Here is a 24,993-nt window from a genome sequence, read left to right as displayed (position 1 = left end):
AGAGAGACTCTCACTGCAGCCTCGTTCTGTGGACGATAAACGAGGTGCAGACTGATAAAGGAGGAAATACAGTGAGTGCTGGACGGAGCAGTGAGTGACAACAATCCCGCCCACATTTAAGAGGACTGTTTGTGGTGGAAACACTAGGGTCTAGGTACCATGTCTGAAGGGTTACTGTTGGTTCCAAAGGTACTATACCGAATGTAATTAGTGGAAACAGCGCTTAACTCAATATGTGCCACTCTCACCTCTACTGAAGTTTGATGTTCGTCATGTTGTAGGCCTTGGCTGGGCTGTAAATTGTGCATGGACTGTAGGAAACTATCGTTATTACCTGTGCAATACAAGGTGGATTTAGTGCAGTGACGCTGCTGATGTAGGCTACTTTACCTTTTTCTCAAACCGTTTTAAGAGCGCACACTGGACCAGACCAGAGCGGCAAAACTCTCAACTCAAGTTAAGTTTGTAGTAAACCTCTCTGACTTTGATTATCTTTTGATGATACATTACCAATTTATATCAGATTGGGTAAACTAATATTTATATTGAATCAAAACCAAATCAAACCTTACAATATTAGTTTTCCTATCTCTTAATGTTGCAAGTTGCAAAAAGAGTTACCTCATTGTTAGGTAAACAAACCATTCTGAACGCAACAAAACACCAAAGAACCTTAAGTTAAGTTGCAGGATTTTGCCTTGATTTTCAGAACTTTTCTAGTTAAGGCAAAGACAACTCACTATTTTTAACAAAAAACAACACAGGATATTTGTCCAAGTGACAGAGCGGCCACTGATTATTCTAGAAATGAACAAAAGTAATTTTTGGATAATGAAGTTAAGATCTTTTGCCTTTCAGTACTGAACTTATGTAGCAGTTTGAGGTACCTTACTTGAGTGCTTGCTATTACACTTGCTAATACAATATTTACCACTGAGATAAAGTACAAGTAAAAAGTTGCATAACTTTTTACTTGTATTGTATTTTTTTTTAAATTTTATTTAGAACAAAATTGGAGCACAGTTCTTACATCATATTGTAGTTCCATATCATTTTTATTTTCCTTTTCTTTGAAGGTAAAGTAACAAAACATTCAAATGGATCTGTTGTATATATGACAACGGAGTCAAAAAATTAAATTTGCCCTCAGGGATTAATAAAAAATTAGTGTGAGTGGGCGGAAGTTTGCTGCATAGATCAGCCTCTCATTGGGCGGAACGAGCCACCCGCTGAAGTCCCGCCCTACCACCTCCGGTTGTGTAGCAGTTTTCAACACGTCCTTTACTAACTTTTGCGGTGTTTGATCTTGCGGGGATGTAGCCATTTTTCTGCCATGGTTCGCGTCCTGTAGGTGATATTTTTGTGGGCGTGTTACACCAAAACCTGTTTCCCCCCAGCAATATTTTTGCAAGCGCACCGTTGCTGTGGCACCGCCCAGAACGATTGTGATTGGTTGAAAGAAATACAAGCAGCCGGGGCGTTTTTTTCTCCAATCTTAAAGTGAGAGTCGGCCCAGCCAGACCTTTCTTTTCTTGAGAAAGATCTGGTGAGCGAGACTAATAAAGAATATAAATAAATGGAAAAAAAAGGGTATAGGTATTTATGTATATGTATATGTATAGGTAAATAAATAAATAAGGATTTGGCAAGAAGGAAATACACAAATTAAATAATTGAAATTAAAAAAAAAAATTCACCCTTACAAAAATAATAATAGGTAAATAGTTACAGATAAAACAAAGCAATAATAAGCACTCACTGAATCAATTAATTTTTGTACCTTTAGACATAATCCAATAAACCAGAAGAAATATTATACTTTTACTGCACTACATTTGTCGACAGCTTTAGTTACTTTTCAGATTACAACTTTTCATTCTCTTCCTGTCCAGTGAAAACCACGTATCTCCAGATGTGCTGATGTTGTTTGTGATAAACTGAAGGATGAAGTGCTGAATGTGTTGAGAAAATTCTCCTACTTCTTAAGCTAAATAAACTTGTCAAGAACCGTCTTGTATTTAGGACTTTGGCCTGTAGTGAAGTTTCAGTCTTTGTTATGGTGCTGTGAAGGGACGGGCAGTTCGGAAATGATCTGACAGATCAGCACATTAACTCTCTGTGTCTTTTCTGTTCCAGGGCTGTCGAGGAAAGTGAGAGATGCAGTGAAGAATAAGTGACACACCTCAGGTCAAAGGTTAAACGCTCACCAGGAAGTGGAGTTGCAGGATGCAGTCTCTCGCCAAGGAGCAGCCGTTGGCCCTCACTGCGGTGAAGTCACACTGTCCAACCAATGGGAAAGAAGAAGAGGTGAAAACAGGTGAGGAGGCTGTTAAGCTTTATCTTTGCTGTAAATGTGACCGGGTCAGTTTCATGACATGAGGAAGTATTATTATATATTGATGGACAAAAATGTGAAAGAACTATCAATAGATTGAGATACTTAAAGGAATAGTTCACCCCTCAAATGATCATTTGTATATCAGTTACTCAACTTGTGTTATGTTACTTTTGTGAAGAAAACTTTGTTTTACTCGCATCACTCCACGGTGAACGAAGAATCCAAAAACTGATAAAAGTCTTGATGAATTGAAGTCATAGGGGTCCATGTTTAACAACAGCAAAACTATATCAAAACACCCGTTTACAAACTCTCACACAACTCGTGCAGTATAATCCAAGTCTCATTTATCCAGTCGTATGCTCAGTACTGACTTGAAACAGTCATTTCTTTATGACAGGGAACCAAATTAATTAAATGGATCTGCACTCCCTTCAAAGCCAGACTCCATTGACAAAAAGCGTCATTTTATCTCGCTGAACACAGGAGCTGTTGGTTATTTTGTTTGCGTTATTGTGTGACTTTGGTGTTTTAATGGGTTAATTTGGATTTAGCAAAGTTACACAATAAAGGAGGATCTATACTTGTGAGTCAGCTTTATTAAACATGGCTTAATAGAGACAGTTTCAAACGCAAGTACACAAATCAGCTTCACTATAACTCACAGCATTCACAGACAAACACTTGTCTTTATCTGGACACGTTTTCCCCACAAATACAACATGCTAATGTTATTAGCACAAGCCTATGGCATTTTACATTGTATAAATTAGCCTAGCAGCTAGCGGACTTTTCTTCTTCTCATATGAAACCAGGGACAACAGCAACATTTCACAAAGGTAACGTTACAAAATTCGGCTCCATTACAACTCACAAGGTTCACTGACAAAACAACTGTCTTATACTAAACACGTTTTCCAAACAAATACAACATGCTAACGTTATTAGCACAAGCCTATGGCATTTTACATTGTATAAATTAGCCTAGCAGCTAGCAGAGATTTCCTCTGCTCATATGAAGCCAGGATAAATCACACACAAGACTTAAAATGCTATTTTTGTGGAGGCTTTATTGTCTTCACAATTTATTGTTTCTTATCTGTGAAATTAAAGTGAATAAAAGCTTTGTTTCCACTGAGGGAAATGGTTTCAGATTACAGAAACAGACAGGAGGTCTGCGTCGCTGCAACGTGTAGTTACATTTCTGGGGAGGTGCACGTCAGGCTACGACAAACAGTAGGGTACGGTGTAGGCTCTACGTCAAAATCCTGCATACAACAGGGTGAGTAATTGACGTATTTAAATAGTCATTTGTGGGGTGAAATATTTAATGGTTGTAGGCCTCATCATCTCTCCTGGTTTTCCTTCATATTTTCATACATCGACCAGAGATAATGGTCTAAAACATTGCTGTTAGCAATTACTTTTTGCTCTGTAATTTATTGGCTATGAGGCCAAATCAGAGGAAAGGAATCAACAGAATTCTAGATAAACAGATCAACTGCTCTCAGAAAAAGAAAATTGAGTTAATTTCAGCAGTGAGTGTGTAACTGGTGTAATGTTTGACACAGTTGGGTGCTAAGGGTTAGGCTCTGTTTGTTAACAAGTGTGTGTGTGCATGAGAGGAAGGGAGCAGAGCATCTACAATCTATTGAAACAAACTCTGTCGAACATCAGCTTCCTACATCTCATTAGCCAGAGCAGGTTCAGTCCCGCTCTCTTCACACTGAGGAGTCTCCAGAGACACAACACACACACTCAGCCTTCACACACTAACACAAACACACACACATACAGAAATACAACAGAGAGAAAACTGACACATAATAGCTCAACTGTATCAGTATCCCATAGGTAAAGTGAACAATTCTCACCTTCAGCAGAAACATTACTGACATTTCATTTGACGACTTGTAAAAGTGGCGTGCACACAAACACACACTGATCACTTCCTGTTGTGTTCTGGAAAGATGAGCTACATTCACAAAGCATCGAGACTGTGCATTTAATTGCTACCTGTTTGCTATCCCAAAAATGAAATATATAATATCGGCAACGACTAAGGGATGATTTCATTTATTCAGATGCAGACTCCATGGAGGAAGAGGCGGAGTTTAATTGGGAGGAGTACATGGAGGAGACGGGGGCTAACGCTGCCCCTCACACCACCTTCAAACATGTGAGTGACTGCATATGATCTCCACCTTGCACTTTAAAACCCCCATCCCTCTGTGATCCTTTAAATACAGCCTCATAGATAAGTACGGCATGCAGAAATCCTTTAACGACATATTGGAGGGAGCCAGGCCGTGACATCACAGCGCTAATGCTGCTCAATAGAGCGCTCTCATAGGCTTTGTTCCCTCATGACGCACAAGTTGTTAGACGACCTTTGCTGGTTGCTGAATACACAATTGAAGGTAATTACGGAGGTACAAAAGACAACAATACAATGGATACAAATGAGCACCGCGCTGTGTATGTGTATGTGTGTATGTGTGTGTGTGTGTGTGTGTGTGCTGCTGAAGGAGGCCATTTTAAATATTTTCACCAAACTAACAGGGACAGAAAAGTGAAAGGTGAATCAAACAGTTAAATCCTGGTTATTCACTTTTCTGAGGCACATATTTTATATTCTGGGGGCTGGGTGATGATGTTGAAAGTATTATCACAATCAACAACTGCTTCTAAGGTCAACTCAACTAAGTCCAAACAAGAAAACGGTCTCAAATTTGTGTCTATTTTATTATTAGTCTCTGATACAGCGCTTTTTTCTGTGTCTACGGTGATGACAGCCGTGGCCGGAAGCAGTACGTTTGTGGGTTGTCCGTCCCATTCTTGTGAACGTAATATCTTAAGAATTCCTTGAGATGGAAATCTCTTCAAATTTGGCCTAAATGTCCACTTGGAATTAACAATGAATTAAATAGATTTTGCTGGTCATAGGTCAAAGGTCAAGGTCACTGTGACCTTGTCTGTCTTATTCTCGTGAATGCAATATCTCAGAAACACCATGAGGGAATTTCTTCAAATTTGGCAATAATGTCCACTTGGACTCAAGAACAAAAAGATTAGATTTTGATGGTCAAAGGTCAAGGTCACTATGACCTTGCCCCCTCTCATTCTTGTGAATGTGATATCTCAAGAAAACCTCAAGGGAATTTCTTAAAATTTGGCAAAAACGTCTATTTTCATACAAGGATGAACTAGAAGTTGCAGAACTGAAACTTCTCCAGTGTGCCACGAAGTATGCTGGCCAAAGCCAAAATGTGAATAACACTATCTAGAGCCAGTGTTTGGTTCCTCCATTCTGGGCTACTGTAGAAACAACATGGCGGACTCCATGAAAGAGGACCCGCTCTGTATGTAGACATAAATGGCTCATTCTCAGGTAACAAAAACTTGATTCTTACTTTAACATGCACTTATGAAAACATGAATTCTACTGGGCTTCCCTCACACTTCATCTATTAAAACTTCTGCCACCACATGTCGATTTTCTAGTTTTGGAGCTGGACGGTTCATAAGGAGTGCTGTTGGAATATTTATTGCTCCACAGTCTTAAACTGCAGAGCATACTGTGGGCACACACTGAGCACCAGAACTTAAGGCACATTGAAAGTCAAACCTAACCATTCATCGCGTTAGAAGTTCCTCTGCAGCAGTTGCTCCTCTCATCTCTTGATGTGATCTGATCAGCTGGGATCAGATCGACTGACCCGTTATTCACCCCATGACTTAAAGCTCCGCAAACTGCTGCTGAGGGAAAAAAAGATGTGCTCATGGATCCGCAAAAACATCCAAATTTAGAGAGGGGATGCAAATAGGCAAGAAAAAAAACCAACCAGGACCATATTTTACCACGATGACACACACACTGACTCACAAGGTGAAAACAATACCAGTCGACTTGATGTTGTTGCAGCTGGTAATTACTGGGATCAGACTCCAAAGTGTGTCAGTTATTGTTGCAGAAAATAAACATCAGCTACATTGCTAAACCTAAATTATCTGAAAACTTACCAGGGAAATGTCCTTAATGGTAGCCCAAGCCCTGCATGCAAGTTTTTAATTACAAGTCAGGAATCGTTAATTTGGTCAACAGAACGACAGCATGATATGATCAAATTATCGCAGCTTGATTTTCTTTGTAAGTGCAGAGGATGCCAGAACCAAAAGTGACATCAAGTGTTACCTTACACCAAATTACTGAGTGTTAGCCATGTGTGTTTCTACAGGAGGCCTGATCTTTATCTCAGATATCTGAGTCAGGAAACGACGCACAGCTGAAATTCTCAAGAAAACTGATTCATCACATTCAAGAGAAATGGAGCACAACATAAAACCTGTTTGAAATGTCATCAGTATGATCAGGGTTGATGCAACACAGATAGTGCAAGAAAGGAAAAGGTACTTTTTTTTTGGCAGTGACCCTGCAGACCAGCTGTGCTCTGCTCTGATTCTCTGGGCTGAAATTCATATCTCATATGTGAAGTGAAGCACAGCGAGCTGACTTGGTTCAGACAGACAGTTATAGTCCAGGTCAGCTGAGAGGTCAGCTGAGCTGCATGTTGCCCTCACTAACTGGGCAGCACTGTTTAACATGTCAGACTCACCTGTTTAATCTCTGCCTGCTGCTGCTGCCTAGTACAGATCTCATACATCTACAGGAGTGGAAGTAAATCTCTGTACTTACACTTGTTTTTAGAGGAAGGGTTTCTGTTCTTACATGCTAGCGACATACGTGGGTGCAGAGTAACTGAATTAGGGTTTTTCTTCCAAACAGAAAACTGAATCAGCTAATCTGTTTTTCCGCTTAACGTCGTTCTTCTTTATGCTAAGCTCAGCAGAACTGCAGCAGTGCTAAGATGATGATGAATTTACTTTCCAGGGCAAAGCTGACGTCTATTGAACATACTCACAATAGCCAGATGTCAATTTGACTGTTTTGAAGAAGCAGAAGTTGGCACTGAGTGCATGGTCTCATTTTCAGTCTTGTTGGTTTAGTCTCTAATCAGATATTTCCTGACTTCAAATCTTTTACTTTTTAGTAATTTCACACAGTTTTATTTCGGCGCAGTTATTGTACAGTGGTTTTGCTGAAGGGGCACTCCACCAATTTTATGACATAAAACATAAAACAGATATAAACTGTTAAGTACTTCAACTTGTGGAAACAACTGTACACGTCTTTGTCGTCTCTAGATGATACTTTGAGTAATTCCAGCCCGAGTTTGGAGAGTACAAATGTTTAATCAATCCCATTTCCAGAATAAATGTTGGCATCGTATATTTTTGAAGACCACAAATATGTCACATTTGTTTATTACGTTTATTATGTAGTGGATACATTGAAACTTAACATTTCAACAAAGTTGTGGTAAACATCTTGTAGGTTAAGGCACAAAAACCATTTCATAATGGTTAGGAAAAGATCAATAAAGTACCTGCTTTTCGTGGCTCCTTATTGGCAGGAAACACACCAAAGTATTTCAAGGTATTTTTGTGATGACAATACTCTTGACGATATGACATATTATTGTTAATTTGAGAAAACAGTATTGTAACAAAATATTGTTTTACAGTTTGCTTAAAATATTCAGTAAAAACTAAAAAACAATCTCTCATTTCTTTAGTTTGTGAACAACAACAGTAACTCAGAGTGAGATTCAGATTCTGTTACAATATTAATAGTTCAAAAAAATCTACCACAAATTACACATTTAAACAGCTCTCAAATACAAAAAATGTCCCCTGGGATCTATATATATATATATCAACAGGTGGTTTCCTTCTTTTAGTAAAATCCTAAATGATTGAGTTGTTGTTTTTCCACCTGGACCTTTATGCTCTGCCATTTCTCCTCTAATCATCACGCTGTAACCTGTGACAGGCTGTTATGATACCACAACTATCACACAGTCACATATATGGAGTTTTTTGTCGAGCTGCGAGCGTCACACAGGTTTACATCACCAAAGGTTTATGACAAAATCACTCGACGACACAGCGAGAGAGGAGATGGAGAGACGCTGTGCTGCTGAATGAACAAGACAAGTGACAACGTATAGTAGACAGAATCACAAACAAGCAAATGACAATAAAACGAAACAAAGCAGAAACAAGAAACAAGAAACGAAACAAACAACAAAAAAAGAAAGAAAGAAAGAAAGAAAGAGAAATAAAAAGGAAACAACAGCAACACAAGTGTTTGAGTGTGTGTTTTGTGTTGTGTTGAGGAGTCATGAGCAGTAGTGGTAATAGTAATCATATTCATACAAAATTAATAATAGGCCTGTAATAATAGTACTAGCAACAACAATAACAATGATGAAATAATAATAATAATAGTAATAATAGTTATGAAAGTGATACCTATAGTAATAGCTATACTGATAGAATTGATAAAAATAATTCCACATTTATATACTGATAGAATTGATAAAAATAATTCCACATTTATATAAGCCATCACAAAGCCGATAACAATAATAACAATAAAAATATGGGGTAGAAGGAGGGTGGAAGAGGGAAAAGAGTAGGGCTATAGGAAGTTGAATGTATTAAATTAAGTTAGATAGGTTTTATAAATTTAAGTTTGCGGGGTGTCGCAGGACCCAGCAACCCCGCGGGCGAGGGGGCGGCCAGCGGCCACCCACCCCCACAGACACTTGTTATTCTCCCTCCCCCCAGATCGCCGGCGGCACAGCCCTTTTGCCCCTCTCAGTGGTAATAGAAACAGAAAAGGATGGAGAGCAGTGGAAACATAATGTAATATAGTAGGCTATAACAGTATATATGCTATGTGACTAAGGTTAAAAAAAAAAAAAGGGGGAATAAAATAATAATAATAATAAATAATAGTAATATAACTAATAATAATAATAATATTAACAAAATAAATAAATAAAAATGATAATAATAGATTATTAGAAGAAAAGGAAAGAAACAGGAAGAGAGAGGAAAAAAAAAATATATATATATATATACATACAGTATATGTAAAAAAATTGCCATAATGATAATCATATTACCACAATAATAACAAAAAAGAAAAGTCGTGAATGGTATGCATGTGTTTGTGCGTGAGTGTGTGTGCGTATGTGCAGGTATGGATGTTTGGATGATTGATTAGGTGAATAATTACATGTAAAGAGTCTCAGCTGAGGAGGGAGGGGTAATAGGGGTCAGAGGTAGGGAAGACATGTTGAGGTAAGGAAGTCAGACAAATGCAGAGGTGAGTTTGTTTGCGAATGTAAACCAGGTTTTGTTGAAATGGTTACTGTTGTTATTAAGAGAAGCAACCATTTTTTCAGATGAGATGTGGTCTATTAACAGGTTCTTCCATTGTGGAATGTTTCATTGGTTTCTAGCTTTCCAGTGTAGGAGGATTGTCTTCTTGGCGATGATTAGGGCTGTGTTTCTTATGTTTCTTATGATATTAAAAAATATGGCAGTATTATCGTGAACAAGATGATATGGCACACCCCTAATCTATACCATCAGGAAATGCAGCAACTTCTTGACCGCGTTTCATGGCTCCATATTAGCAGGAATTGCAGCAAAGTCTCTGTAAAAAACTTCTGTTTTTCATGGCACTATACCCCAGTGAAAACACAGTGACATGTCGCTAAAAAACACCTACTGTTGTTGCCTAAAAAGCTGCTGGAAACAGCGATGACTCGACAGTTTCATGGTGTATTGGTCTCAAACAGTGGTTTGCAGCTTGGCAGGCGTCTCACTTTGGTTTCACGCCATTCGCCATCCCCTCCATCTACTGATGTCAAGTCAGCTCATAGAAATAGAAATGTTAACATGATATGTAATGTACAAGTGTGATGTATTTATGGTTTGCAGATGCGTACAATGCAGACAATTTCTTAACTGAGAGACAGTGTTGAGTAATGAAGACATTTGTGCGATAAAAGAAAGTTCTCTATAGAAAAACATGTTTAGACGCAGCAAACTGAGGTCTCAAATAAAGTATTGTTTTGGTACCTTAAGTCAGGTTTGGAAATCGGAGCAGCATTGAAAGACACTTTGAACTGTAGTGTCTTTAAGAGACGTTTGTTTCTCTGCCAGCTGGAGTGGATTTTGCTCGGCTGGCATTAGCTCATTGTTTGAGTGTTTATATTTGTACAGTGTTATTATTAGCCTCTCAGTCACCTGTAAAGCACACTAACCTACATGATAGGTGTTATGCAAGTGAAGTTTGGTTCAAGTGTTAATTAACTGCTGCAGCGCCTTTGTATTACAGCTGTTTACTTTGGGAGTTTAGTATGTTAAGACAACTCAACTAGTTTCATGAAGAGACTGATCAGAAATCATAAATATTACTTTAGTATTTGAGGCAGAACTTTAGTGTTTGTGGCAACTGCATGTAAACAGTTTTTTTTAAAGGGTCTCAGATCTCAATGTCAAATCAATTTCATCACGCTGATGTTGACTGTTTGTGATAAACTGAAGGATGAAGTGTTCCTTTATGTCTTGAGAAAATGATCCTACTTCTTAAGCTAAATAAGCTCTTTATAAGCCCTCTTGGATCAGCTGGAAAATACATCATCACAAAGCTGAAAACAGGCCTGTTTTTATGACACCGTGAAAACTTTTTAGAGATATGTTGTTCTCACAGGGCAGAGAGGCTACAAACATATGATGAACTTATAAAATAATGCTGATTACATACTTTTTCATTGTGTGGTATTAGCACTTTTATTTAAGTAAAGGATCTGAATACTCAATCGCCAGAATACCCGAGTTTGGAGCCTATAAATTTGATGGAAACACACCGACTGGTTGCTACAAAAAACACGATTGAAGACGAAAAAAACAGATGAAATTGCACTGATGGGTCACTACACACCACCCATGTTTAGAGCCTAAAAAGTGGATGGATTCACTCTGACAGGTTGCTACAAAACACACACATTTGTAGCCTAAAAAGCCAATGGAAACACACCAGCTGGTCACTACAGTACTCCCACTTCTGACGCCTAAAAAGCCGGTGGAAAGACACTTATGGGTCACTATAAAACACCCATGTTTGGAGTCTAAGAAACACTCTGGCAGGTTGCCACAAAACACCCATGTTTGGTGCCTAAAGAGCTGATGGAAACGTAGTAACAGGTCATTCAAAACACACAATTTTGGAGCATAAAAAGCACATGAAAACACACTAATGGGTCACTACAAACCACCCATGTTTAGAGCCTAAAAAGTGGATGAAAACACACTGACGTGTTGCTACAAAACTCACTTCTGCAGGCTAGAAAGTTGAGGGAAACACATAGACGGGTCACTAAAAAACACCCATGTTTGGAGTCTAAAAAGGTCTGGCAGGTTGCTACAAAACACCAACATTTTGAGCCTAAAAAGCTTATGAAAACACATCGACATGTCGCTAACTAATACACGTTTGAAGCCTAAAAACCTGATGGAAGCATGACAACGGGTGCCACAAAACACCCTAGCTTGGAGCCTAAAAATCTGATAATAACACACCCATAGTTTGCTAAAAGACAATGGAAACATGCCGACAGGTTGCTACAAAACACGGGCTTGGAGCCTAAAGAGCCAATGAAAACACACTGATGGGTCACTACAAACCACCCATGTTTATAGCCTAAAAAATGGATGAAAACACACTGACTGGGTGCTACAAAACACGTCTGCAGGCTAAAAAGTTGAGGGAAACACACAGACGGGTAACTAAAAAACACACACGTTTGGAGTCTAAAAAGGTCTGGCAGGTTGCTACAAAACACCAACATTTTGAGCCTAAAAAGCTTATGAAAACACATTGACATGTCGCTAACTAACACATGTTTGAAGCCTAAAAACCTGATGGAAGCATGACAACGGGTGCCACAAAAGACCCTCGCTTGGAGCCTAAAAAGCTGATGATAACACACCCATAGTTTGCTAAAAGACAATGAAAACACGCAGACAGGTTGCTACAAAACACAGGCTTGGAGCCTAAAGAGCCAATGAAAACACACTGATGGGTCACTACAAAAAAATACACGTTTGGAGCCTAAAAAGCTGGCAGAAACACAGCAGTGACTGGCTAAATCAAAAACTGGGTTTTGCTTGTTTGTTGGTCTCAAACAGTCTACAAGATCTGCAGCTCGGCAGACGTCTCACCTTAATGTCATGCCATCTACCATCTCCTCCACCTACAGATGTCAAAGTCAGCTCATATATTATGTCAAAACTTTAATATGATATGTATGAAACATACAAATGTCACGGTTTGCAGAAACATACAATGCCAACATGTCCTGGCGACTGGACTGGAATACTTTTTCCAGCACTACTGGGAACATTAAGTGTATTTTATGGCATGTTAGCATATTAATTAGAACATTATCAGCGAACACCTTTTGCTAGCAATCACCCAAAACCCTCGGCCTATCACCAAACCAGGTTTTGCCTCCATTAACATGTTACATCACAGGAGATAGCCAGATGGGCAAGCAGAGTTGATCCTGGATGCTAGGCCTTTATCCACCTCAGCTGACTCTGTGTTTGACCGTGTGGAGCAGCTGTCTGCCCCGATGAGGCTCACAGCTGCCGGCAGGACGGGCCGCAAAAAAGGTGGAGACGTGTCTGCTGGTAATTTAAGGTTTAAAAGAGCGAGTCTGTGTTTCAGAGCCTTACATCACTCAGAGCGATGAATGGTAATAAGGGCGAGATTAAGAATACGTGGGTTTTCATGAGCAAGCCTCGATGTCGGACAAAGTGTCTGTGTGGTGATTTGGAGCAGGCGAGGTCTCCTGGGAAGCTAAATTGCTTTGTTGGTAAGTGGATTGAGTCAGTGGGAAACAAACCATGAATTCCTCAGAAAAATGTGATTCAGTAAAGTGCAGCCCTCATCTCTCTCTCCCTCTCTGTGTGCCTGGACAAATTGAAACAGTGATTTCTCTTGGGCCTGCACACACACACATAGACACACACAGACACACACACACACACACAAACACTGCCAAGGCTGCCCCGTAGCTCTCTTACATAAGCCGAGTCAGAGTGATACAGCACGTTTGCATTGTTGTAGCAGGAAGTCACAGGGCCATTTGTATTGTGTTTATTTCTAAGATGTTGGCTTTTTCCATTCAATCGTGAGTGTGTGCGTTTGTGTGAGTGTTGAATGTGAACATCCTGTTGGGCTTGTAGTGTTCTCAAGAACTGTAAAGCAGCCTGTGGCTATGGTGGAAACGCATTACGCTGTGCTGCATTCACTGTCGTACAGATTTATCGCTCTCTGTGCACAAGGACAAGCACAGAGGCTGTTGTTTGGTGCAGAGCTTTAAGTTCTGGTTGTTTTTTAAGAGTCGTCAGGCTCATTGATTATTCTTGTTGTTAATTAAACCTCACCTGTAAATGTTTCTCTGTCAACACTTAACTTTAATGGAAGAGTCTTGCTTCTCACCACTGACTAGACTAGACATTTGCAGGGGTTAAAGCAAGAAAAAATTTTGTGCCTGAAATGTGGAGCACGGAAAATTTGTGTGCCTGAAATCTGAAATCTTTTCCGGAGCGGGGGGCTTGGTGTTGTGGTCACAAAATGAAGAAATAGAAATGTCTGTGTTGCAAAGGAACGTGTTCATTATCAAAACAAACAAAAAGATTATAGCTTTAGTAGTTACTTTTCAGATTTTCCGACGGGAATTGACACAGCCCACTGAGGGCAAAGTTGTATCCGGTACTTACGGTACTGAAAGAAAAAAAAAAAAAAAAACAGATACGGATTTGTTTTTCGCGTGTTGGCATCGACTTGGTTCCGAAGTATCGGTTCTCATGACAACCCTAGTACAGAGTCACCAAAGCCACACAATATAGGGTTCCCATAGTCAGGGAAAACCTGGAGAAGTCATGGAATTTGACCATCACATTTTCCAGGCCTGGAAAAGTCATGAAATTAGACAAAATCATCGAAAGTTCTGAAAAGGTCATTTAATTTTGGTGTGTAAAATAAAATTGTTAGAATAATCTTCTGTGGGTAAGCTTCCACGCAATGTAACATAACGGCAAATTAATTTTCTGTAGCTGTCGACCTTACATCGCTCCAATATCCTTGCATGTGTGACATTTTATTTACCACTGCGTACATTTCATCCACTTCTCCCTGGGTTCGTCTTTGCTTTCCTGTATGCCAGCTAGCTGATATTATGTTTGAATAGTAACAGAGTTTGAGATCTGAAGTGTTTGAAAAATGCCCGACAAGTGGGGCTAGAAAAAACAAAATCTGTATCATGAGTCCTTGAAAAGTCATGGAAGAGATTGGACGTTTTATCCATGAAAACCCTACATGATAACACAAACAAACTAACCGATCGAGGCAGCGGTCGACCAGCAGCTCCCGTGTTCAGCGAGCTAAAATTACAGTTTTAGTCAATGGAGTCTGGCGGTTTTGTGGAGAAAATATTCTAAATATAGCGTAAAGATAAACTGATATTGAGTTTTTTAGGTGGCTTAAATACGTTTTGCTGCAGCCCCATCCACAGCAGTACATCCCTTAGCTTCTGTGGTGCAACTGCTTCTCCAAACTGGGGTTGTGCTGACTGGGCATCAACTGTAGGTAATACACTGACTATGGATAAGTACCTCATACAACCCCAGTTCTGTGTATGTATTGAGAGCGCGCTCTCTCACTTGGCCAGTAAAGCTGATTCTGACTCAGCTTCAAAAGATGTGAACTATCCTTTAACCTGCAGTGATGTGACACATGTGTCAAGCGTTTCTTAACTGTTTTAGTTCCTTGAAATTTAAGAGGTATTGTAGCAAGTTCAGGGACAGCTTAGAAAATAAAGAGGGCCAAATTCGAGAACAAGTATGATTCGAGCTCCAAAAACACTTGATCCCACATTTTTCAAAATGCAGCTGCGGTCGGTGTCGCCACGCTCTCAGCTTGTAACACAGGCTTTCTGTTATTAATTCCGAATCTCAAGCTCAAGACAAGTTGACCCCGTCGATATCATCAGCGTTCTTTTCTCAGCCTTTACAAAGCTCCTTCAGACACGCAGAAGACACTAAACAAGTGTTTTCACAGGCCGTGTTTATGTTTTCCCATAAAGTGACATTTATGTGTGAAATTAGTGGAGTTCCCCTTTCAGCCTGACGTCTGTTTCCTATCAGGCCACTGTCATGCCAATCAGTTCTGATAACACCACACCCACACAGTGCTGATGACTGAGATTTAACTGTTCAATATAAACAAACCAAGGATGAGTATCTCTGAACTTCAACTCTGACTGGTCCTTGTTTAGTCATGAACACTTTATTTTTATCAAGAAAAACATTTTGGGGTCAAATATTTATAGTCTGGCCATGACTCCTGTTGGTTTTGGTAACATTTACTCACCAAATTGGATCCCGAGAAGTGCATGTAGACGTGGCACCAACAGTAGATGGAGTCCGCTAGAGCACAGATCATGAGCAATCACACAAACTGCAAACAAACCAAAACAAACATCAAACTTGTTACTCAATCTGTCCATAAACTTCCTCCCTGGTTCACCTTTGACCTGCCACATTTACTCTGGTTGTGTGTGCACAGTTCAGTGATCATAGTCAACCCTCGACATGTTATTAAAACCTACAGAAAAGACAACTAAAACATTTGTGTCTCTCTCAGGTGGAGATCAGCCTGCAGAGCAGCTTTCAGCCCGGCATGAAGCTGGAAGTGGCCAATAAGAGCAGCCCGGACACGTACTGGGTGGCCACCATCATCACCACGTGCGGCCAGCTGCTGCTGCTGCGTTTCAGTGGCTACGGCGAGGACCGTAAGGCCGACTTCTGGTGTGATGTCATGACGGCCGAGCTGCACCCGGTGGGCTGGTGCACCCAGAACAACAAGGCCCTGATGCCCCCCGAAGGTAGGAAGAAACACTGTGATGCACACATTCACCTGAACCTCGTCTGTTACTCACACACGGCGAGGTTAGATCAGTATCAGCCAATTCAGGCAAAATTTACACCAGACATTGGTATTCACTAACCTCTAACCCTAACCCAGAAATTATAACATTTCAATCCGCAAAATTATGTGCAATAAAGTGGAATGACACAGGAATAGTGTTAAAAACGCTGTCTGACATGTATGTTGGAGAAGTGTGTGTTTGCTCAGCTTCAAGACGCTTCCTGTATGGAGACACTAATCTCTACTACTCTCTACTCTACTACTAATCTACCTTTAAATTTTAAAGAGATTTTGGGGGCCCGTTTGTGAATCTTGGGAAAGAAATTACACTTTCAAAACTTCACTTTCCGAACGCTTCCTGAGTGTTGTAAAAGAGAAGGTGATGTAACACGGTGGTAAACATGTTCCTGTGCCAACTTTTTTGGAACGTGTTGCAGGCATCAAATTCAGAAAGGGTGTGTAGCTACAGGAAACAATCATGTTAGTTCAATCAGTTTGAACATTGAAAATCTTGTTGTTGTACTGTATTTAATAGAATATAGGTTGAAAATGATTTACAAACCATTACGTTATGTTTTAATTTACATTTAACACAGTGTTTTGGAATCACGGTTGTATTAGGAGAATGGAGAATGACATACAACAAAGGTTGGCAGAGGAGATAACCACACATCAATGCAACTGGGCTGGACTGCCACCAAAAAAGTTTACAGACTGAGATCAATGCAAAAAAAGTCAATTTATTCAGGGCATCCGTGCACAAACGGAAGGGTGCTCAAACGGCAAAAAATAGTTGTAAAAATGAATAAAAACAGCAGCAAACGTTTCAGTCCTTGACTATCATCAGTGCTGCACAAGGACTGAAACCTTTGCTGCTGTTTTTATTCATTTTCTAAAGTAATTTTTTGCATTTTGAGCACACAATATCAGCCCGATCCTAGCCCGACGCAACGTCGTACAGTGTCTGCTCGGATCGTGAACAACAATGAGTGTCATACGAGATAATCCATCGCTTCATCTTGTGTAGTGTGTCATAGTAGACGACAACTGACGCCACGTCTGGGACGCTTAAGACATCCCGACAGAAAATCTAGCATGTTTGATTTTCTTTTTGTCGTTCATGACTGCTCCCGTCACAGCCGTCACTTTGACCAATAGGAACACAGAGCGATCTGCTGCTGTAGACAACTGTACGTCAACAACACCCCAGGGTTTGAGATATTTTCTCGAGGGACGTTAGCACACAGAGTAAAAGGGAAAAATGATGGTGTGAAACAGCAGAGGCACTTTAGCAACTCAGTGAGTACTGCCAGTCATTTCAAACTCAACACTTCCTGTATCTGTTTCAAATTAAAAGCCCCTTATAGCTTCGGTTGAGAGAATCCCTTCATTTTCCAAAAAGGCTTTTATTGTGAAACATTCACAGGAACTTGTTGTGGAGGATTCAGTGACTGGCACATTTGTGTACGGTACTTCAAATGTAGCTCCTGCCATCTGCTGGCACTTTTTACGTTACTACAACATTTCACCTGGCACATGAACAGACACAGTGACTGAAATGATAGTAAAAGTAATAAAATTAGGACAAAAATAACCAGATGACATCACACACGTCGTGAAGGATGATTGGTGTGGATCGTCGTGTAGTGTGTCATGTCTGTCGGCCGGCCAAGTCACGGCACGATTTTATGACTCCACAATCGCATAATGTGACATAGTGACTGTCGGAACGGACAGAAATGTTGTGTAGTGTGTACCAGGCATTAGTGGTTGTCCAGCCCAGTTGCATTGATGTATGGGTATCTCCTCTGTCGTCCTTTCTTGGTTGTCCATTGTACTGACACACCCAAGATAAAGTTGTTGTTGCCCTGAGTAGGCACTTGAACCAGCAACACTGAAGTTCATGGTCAGTGCCGTAACCTCTAGGCCCGAACTTTATTTTGTTTTGCAATGATAATACACAAATATGAACACTCTCGTGCCTCATGATATGCTGCCGGCTTTGTCCATGTCTCAGATGTATTTTCTAAGGCTTTTCTGTCCTCCATATAAAGAAATTCAATTTAAACTTAAAATCTATGGGATGAAAGGACCCTTTTAAAAAATAGAAGGTTATTAGCACAAAAGGTCAGCTCATGGTTGATTCACTACATTTGTTTGGAAGTGTAAGTCCGACCAAACACACACACAAACGTGAACACCTCCTACCTTACCTACATAAACTGAGCGGACGGACAGGTTTCCCTCAAAGTGCTTTGACTGTCAAGGTCGCCTCCTGTCATTTATCTAACTGACACATGTCAAGCTCCACAAAAGAATGGTCGCCTCCTTTCTACAACAGCCGTCTCTATTCTCCAAGAGCATCTTTTATACCTGAACCTTTTTCAGGATGTCCTTCTCAGGTTCTACGACAGCCATTCTTCCTTCTGTCCCCTTCACAATATCACAACTTCACCATCAGACACATTTCCACCTGCAGCGGGCCCTCGCGCCCTCAGATAGATGACTCACCCTCCCCGGCTTCGTTCAGACCATTTATTTTTCTCGACACTTCCCCGCTGATGGATCGCGTGTGCCTCCGTTGTTGTGGAGACGACCTGGATATGTTTCCACCTGACGCGGGTGTCCTCGCCCTCACACCAGCTCCATATGTCCTTTTCACTCAGCGTCGGCCTTTTCACCAACTTCCTCTTTTGCATTTTGCAGCAGCGGGCAGCTCATAAAACGTCTGTATTCACATCTCAGTGGATTATTTATCTGAATTGGCTGAATTGATTTCAGTGCTGCAGTGGAGTCTTTTGTTTGTTTCAATTTGAATTTCAAAGTCATGAAACATGATTTGACTGAAGATTGAAGCAATTGATATTTAGTTTTATTATCAAGCAATCTGTCAACTATTTTCTTAATTAATTGTTCACAAAATAAAGAGAGAAATGGCAAAAAATGCAACTTCCCTAAGCCCAAGTTGACATATTCATATTAGTTGTTTGTCCGACCAACACGCCAAAAGATTAGAGATAATAAGATATTCAGTTAATAGATCACAGAAGATAAAGAAATCCAGCAAACATTGTGAATTTACGACATCTTCCTTTAAAAATTAATATTATTAAGCAAATATCAACTAATTGTTTCAGGTCAAGACATCTCATCACATCTATTTAAGAGTTCAGATTGTTACGCTGTGTTCACACTATGAACAACAAAGCAACAGCGTGACCAGCTACATCATTGCCAAGTTGCAGTTAAGTGTTGCTTAAATGCTCGTTAACATAGTTACGTCATCGCGGGCGTGTGTATCTGCTACTTGCCTCAAAGCACCTCGACTAAACATCATCTTAAATCTGTACTTTGTCACAAAATAGCATAGCTTCAGCTAACGTAAGCTGAAAGGTAAAGAGACACTTCAGACACTTATAACAATCTGAGCCTGTGTTGCCCCATGTGCTCCCACTGCACCCCGTCCTACGGCTGCCAACCGTTGCCCGCTCTGTCAATACTGGACCAAAAATTGTTGTTCACATCAGCCTCTTTGACATGTGGAAATAGGGTCCAGGATAAAAAAATGACAAAGTTGTCACGTGACATGTCACATAGGTTACATGACATAGTTGTTAAACTTACTTGAGTTACATAACAAACAAACTTATTTTAGCCCATAATATGATGTTTTTTCTGAACCAAACCAAGTAGTTTTGTTTGATCAACCTAAAGTAGTTTTGGTGACAAAAACCTGAACATGGAAGTTAATTTTTAATTTTAATTAAGACACTGTTGTGATGTACCAAGGAGAAACTAAGGGCCTGTCCCAATACCCACACTTCCCCTAGAAATACCCACTTGCACTTGGTTGTGCGCGCTGACGTTTAGGCTAGTGGTGTCCCAAAACAGAATGGAGGTAGTGGAAGTGGTTTCCAACACTTAAAACCCGCCCTAGATCCCAAGGGAGCCCTGACCCACACTTTCAACGAAGTGGAAGATGAAATTTCCCAGAACACCTTGCGAAATCAGCAACTTTGACAAGTTTTGGAAAACAATTTGTTACTGCAAACAACAGATGGTTGGACTAGCGTAAACTCATCAGCAACTCGGCTGAACGCAGCGTCAAAATATTTAAACAAATCGACTTACCTGAACAAAATCAATCAGAACTAGAAGACGTCGTAGGCGCCTCCTGTTTTCAGCATTTCTTGTCCGTTGTTTCATCAGATGGAGAAGAATAAACATAGCACACACCACAACACAAGCACTGGAGCCGGCATTTTCAAACCTGAATGACTACCGGTATCTTGTGTTGCCACAGTAAATAAAATTTACTTACTTACTTACTTACTATGCGTGATGTATGCCTGCATGTCGGCCACACCGATTTACACGAAGTGGTGTCTCATTTCTTAGGGAAAGATCTCTACCATAATATTTCTCACTTCCCTCATCAAGGGTTATCTCACAAACGAGGGCACTCAATACCAAGTGGAAGATCTAAGGGGTAGAAATGGGATTGGGCCTAACACACCCTCCCTGAACGTCCAAATCTGACACCAGAGGGGTGCAGCGCTCGACAGTGCGAGCGTTTCACTCGCATTTGCGACTAAAAATAGGTGTGTGCGAACTGTAAAAAATATTTAGGGGCACATGTGCGCATAAAAAAATCAGCCGAAGCAGCCTATATTTTTGTCAATAAAAAAATATGATGAAAATAATATGAAAAATCTAACCGCAAATGTTGGAGGAACTCCAGCCGCCTTCCCTCTTCCCTGTGTGACACGGTTATGGGTGGTCCAAGCCACTGTCGGCACAATGAATATAAGTCCCACTGTCGGCAGCGTGGACATAAGTCAAAGTGTGGAGGAGACGGACCGGGTTAAGTGGCGGACCTCCGGGGAAGCCTGCTCCGTTCTCCCCGCAGTTAGGGACCGTTCGCCACGGCCAGGCTGTAGGCTGGGTGGAAATAAGTCAAAGTGTGGCGGAGAAGAGGGACCGGGAAAAGCGGCGGACCTCCAGGGAAGCCTGCTCCGTTCTCCCCGCAGTTAGGGACTGTTCTCCACGATCAGGCTGTCGGCTGGGTGGAAATAAGTCCTGCAGAGTTTCAGAGGACCTGGAGAATGTTTTAGGATAGTAATAACATTATATAAGATAATCATATTGCAAAGATAATATAAGATAATAACATTAAAGACAAAATTAAATTGCAATACTTTTTCAAAACTTGATGATTTTACCTTTCTGTACATTTTGTATACAAATTCATTAAATAATTTTGCTTGTAAATGTCTATTTGCATCACGTTTATTACGGAAAACACATTATTTGATCAATTTACATTGTGCCCCTAAAGTTCTTTGTGCACTCCTTACTTTTTCAACTTAGGAGCACATGTGCTCCTTGGGAAAAAAGTTAGCGTCAAGCCCTGGGGGTACCTAGGGCGTCATGGTTTAAAGCATAGGGCCACTGACGAAGTGGCGTTTATGACAAGTTGGGACAAATTGACAAATTGAGAACGTGTTGAACAGGACTTGTTCAGGTGTGAGGTTGTAAAAATGCTTACACTCTGCAGAGATAAGTCATGTTGCTTTACTGTGTGTTTTCTTTAATTAAGTCTTTTCTAGTTTTCTGAAATAAAGAGTTTGTTTATTGAAGTGTTAAAAAAATAAAAGGAGTAATAAATAAACTAGTTTTCTTGAAATAAAAAATAGATATACTCTTTATAATTTCAGCAAAGCAAATGATCAGATTGTTTCTGGTGAAAATTTAGGAGTTAAACAGTTGAAAGCAATCAGCCTCTTACAAATTATATTCATGTACAATAAATACAGTTCTGTTTCCAAATAGATTCATAGGAACCATAATAATATTTTATATATTACGATTCTTAATAAAGTTCTTCCCATGGCATCGATTAAATTCATCTCTCATCATCGAAATATAATATATAGAAGCTGTTTCCACGAAAAAAAAATCCCTTCATGCCTTAAAATGGATTAGATGCAACTCTACCCCTTCACCTCATTCAGTATGTACACATCTATGAATATGCAAATCAGCCCAGCCGCTCGCCTGCAGCCTGAGCGTACCTGCTCGCCTCCTCTCTGCTGATCAAACACACAAACCACAGCTTGCCAGTCGTGATAACTAACACGAGTCTTCAGCTCGACTGTGTTATCAAACAGCTAATAATGTGCTGCTAATGTTAGATAAACCTTGTTCTTGATTAGCAGCTCAGCTCAAGTGAAAGTGAAAATGAATTTGGAAAATACTGATATTCAGCTACACCTACTTCTCCTCCAATAGCCCTCATTTCGGGTGTTGATGGGAGTGTGTCCTTTAGTTTGTGATGTAACAAACCCTGGTTGTCTGAATGTTTTTTTTTGAGACTGTCATTGGTACTCTGCAGTTCTGAGGCAGAATGATCAGCCATGGTGTTTAACTCTTAAGCCTGAGTTTATGGATTTTTGATGAGTATCACTCAACAGAAATGACATATTTTCGACAGGAAAAAGGTTTATATTTGATCAGCGCAGTTCCTTCGGCTTTCACTGTGCAGGAAACAGTATGGCGCAAACTTACTGTTCACAAACCCTCGCTATTCCAGGTAAATACGGCACTAGAATATGTTTCTAAAAATACTGTAGGTAGGGGTGGATTTGTCTCTTGATCTGCTTCTGTACTCTTTGTGTCCACGGTGGCGGGCAATACGAAAATGTGCAAGTACAGCCTGTAGTTCGAGAAACAACCCAGATAGCCCATAGACCATGTCATTGGTCCGACATCCCATTAGTCCGACGTCCTGTTGTTCCGATATGTGATTATACTAGGCTATACTGTATTTGTGTACCATAGAGGATCAGCAAATGCAACAAAAGTAGGCTACTGGTCGAGATACAAGTGTCATAGGGAGAGGAGAGAATGAAACACCATAACCTCCTGTTATTAACTCTGGGGTTGGGGTTGTGTGGGGAGCTCTCTGCGGTGCTGAACGGCTCCCGGCGGGCGTATTTCTGCCTTGACGGTGCGCCGCGACCAGCTCTGGGTCAGCTCGGAAAGGCTTGAGGCGAAGCAGGCTCACGGCTTATGTGTTTGCCACTTTCTTTTTCATTTTAACCCACACCATGATCTTTTCCTAACCCTAACCAAGTGGTTTTTGTGCCTAAACCTAACCAGACCTTAACCACAGGGCATCATGATGATTTTGGAACAACGGGACTTCAGAACAATGGGTTTAATATGGTTGGAACAATGGGATGTTGAACCAATGGGTTGTTGGAATAATGGGCTGTCGGACTGATGGGCAGACCCCGATAGTTCATGAAACTCTGCCGAATGACACCATTTACATCGATCGGCGGATAATACTCGTGTCTAGGGACTGCTGAGACACACACCACCCTCGTTGTTTTGACACAGAGCTGGTTGAAAATCTGTGTATCCCTTCAATTAGCTCACTGATTTAATCAAACACCTCCATTATCAAACTGCAAAAGGAAACAAAGTAGCACAGATACAGACGTAAAACAAGCAGCTGTCAGAAGGATATATATGTATACCAATCGGGATGATATAATAAAATAAAATAACTAAACAAGCCAGTTGGAGGACAACTTCTGGTTACCATGGAGATGGACTGAAACCTTTCACAGAAGCATAAATTGAAAACATGGCACGGCTCTTTATTTTCTGTCGAGCGCCCCACCATAACTCAGGCTTAGTTTCGCTCATGATATGTGTTGTAACGTATGAAAAACACCATATGGACATCACAGGGAAACATTTATAGTAAGCGTACATGCATAAAAAGGAAACAAACATTGGCAGGTAATCTGAGCAGCGTACAGTACAAACATATGTTGCAGGGGAAAGAGCTGATTGAGTGATCACATGACCCTCCATCAGTTTAGAATATTCTGCAGGTGTATAAAACACAACAAATGAAATATGTATGAATGTCTATGATAAGGTTTATATTATTCTAACATTAAAACAAAAGTGTTTTCTGATTTTAAAAGAATTATTACTCAATAATTTAGTAAACCCACATATCAGCCCAAAGCCACTGGAATATATATGAGAGTATACCCACTTCCTGCTTGCCTGGTAACCTACCCATCTACCTAGAAGTACACCCACCTCATCAACTTCCACTATACTACTGGATATTGTTTGTTTTACTGAAATATATTTTCTTCATTGAGAAAAAAACAGCAGCATTAGGCCCTGATCACATAGGACACGTTTTAGAGGCATTAAAACAGCTATTTCTCACCATTATCCTCGCTGGAAAAGCAGCAATGTCTCAATAAAAATAAAAATAAAAGATTTTTGGGATACTATTGGCGCTGGAAAAGCAGCAACTGATTGCTACAAAACACCCACGTTCGGTGCCCAAAAAGCTGCTGAAAACACAGCAATGACTCACTAAATCAGTGGTTCCCAACTGGTGGATCCCAGGTCTATTCTGAAAGGACCAGAAGTGACTTGTGAACATGTCACAGTTTATTTTTAAGTACGGTGAATTTCTGGCACAGGGCTTTTATTCTGAAGTGCCGTTTCCTTCTTTTGAATAAGCGAGAGATTGGACAACTACTTGACAGAGACAGCAAACTAGCTCGACGACATGGTCAAATGCAAGTACAATGCCGAATATATTAAAGGGAAATTTCGGTTTATTTCAACCTGTCTCCTATCGTCCTAAATTTGTTTCAAGTGACTAGTGACATAAAAATAATAGTTAGCATGTTAG

The 24,993-nt window shown here is 40.3% G+C and overlaps 1 protein-coding gene across 3 annotated transcripts in view; it reads left to right on the top strand.

Moving 5' to 3' along the window:
- sfmbt2 (Scm like with four mbt domains 2) overlaps positions 1–24,993 on the top strand; it is a 93,529-nt gene that overhangs the window by 16,165 nt on the left and 52,371 nt on the right. For all 3 annotated transcript variants that reach the window (XM_050036290.1, XM_050036288.1, XM_050036289.1), the window contains exons 2-4: positions 2,137–2,317; positions 4,423–4,517; positions 15,972–16,212. In XM_050036290.1, coding sequence (XP_049892247.1) covers positions 2,227–2,317; positions 4,423–4,517; positions 15,972–16,212 — 427 coding nt within the window. In that variant the 5' untranslated portion in view covers positions 2,137–2,226. The remainder of the gene's footprint in view (positions 1–2,136; positions 2,318–4,422; positions 4,518–15,971; positions 16,213–24,993) is intronic.

The sequence above is a fragment of the Epinephelus moara genome, chromosome 23, assembly GCF_006386435.1.
Source record: "Epinephelus moara isolate mb chromosome 23, YSFRI_EMoa_1.0, whole genome shotgun sequence".
Classification (NCBI taxonomy): domain Eukaryota; kingdom Metazoa; phylum Chordata; class Actinopteri; order Perciformes; family Serranidae; genus Epinephelus; species Epinephelus moara.
Note: the sequence above shows the minus strand (reverse complement) of the source record. Positions and strands in the feature narration are given on the sequence as shown.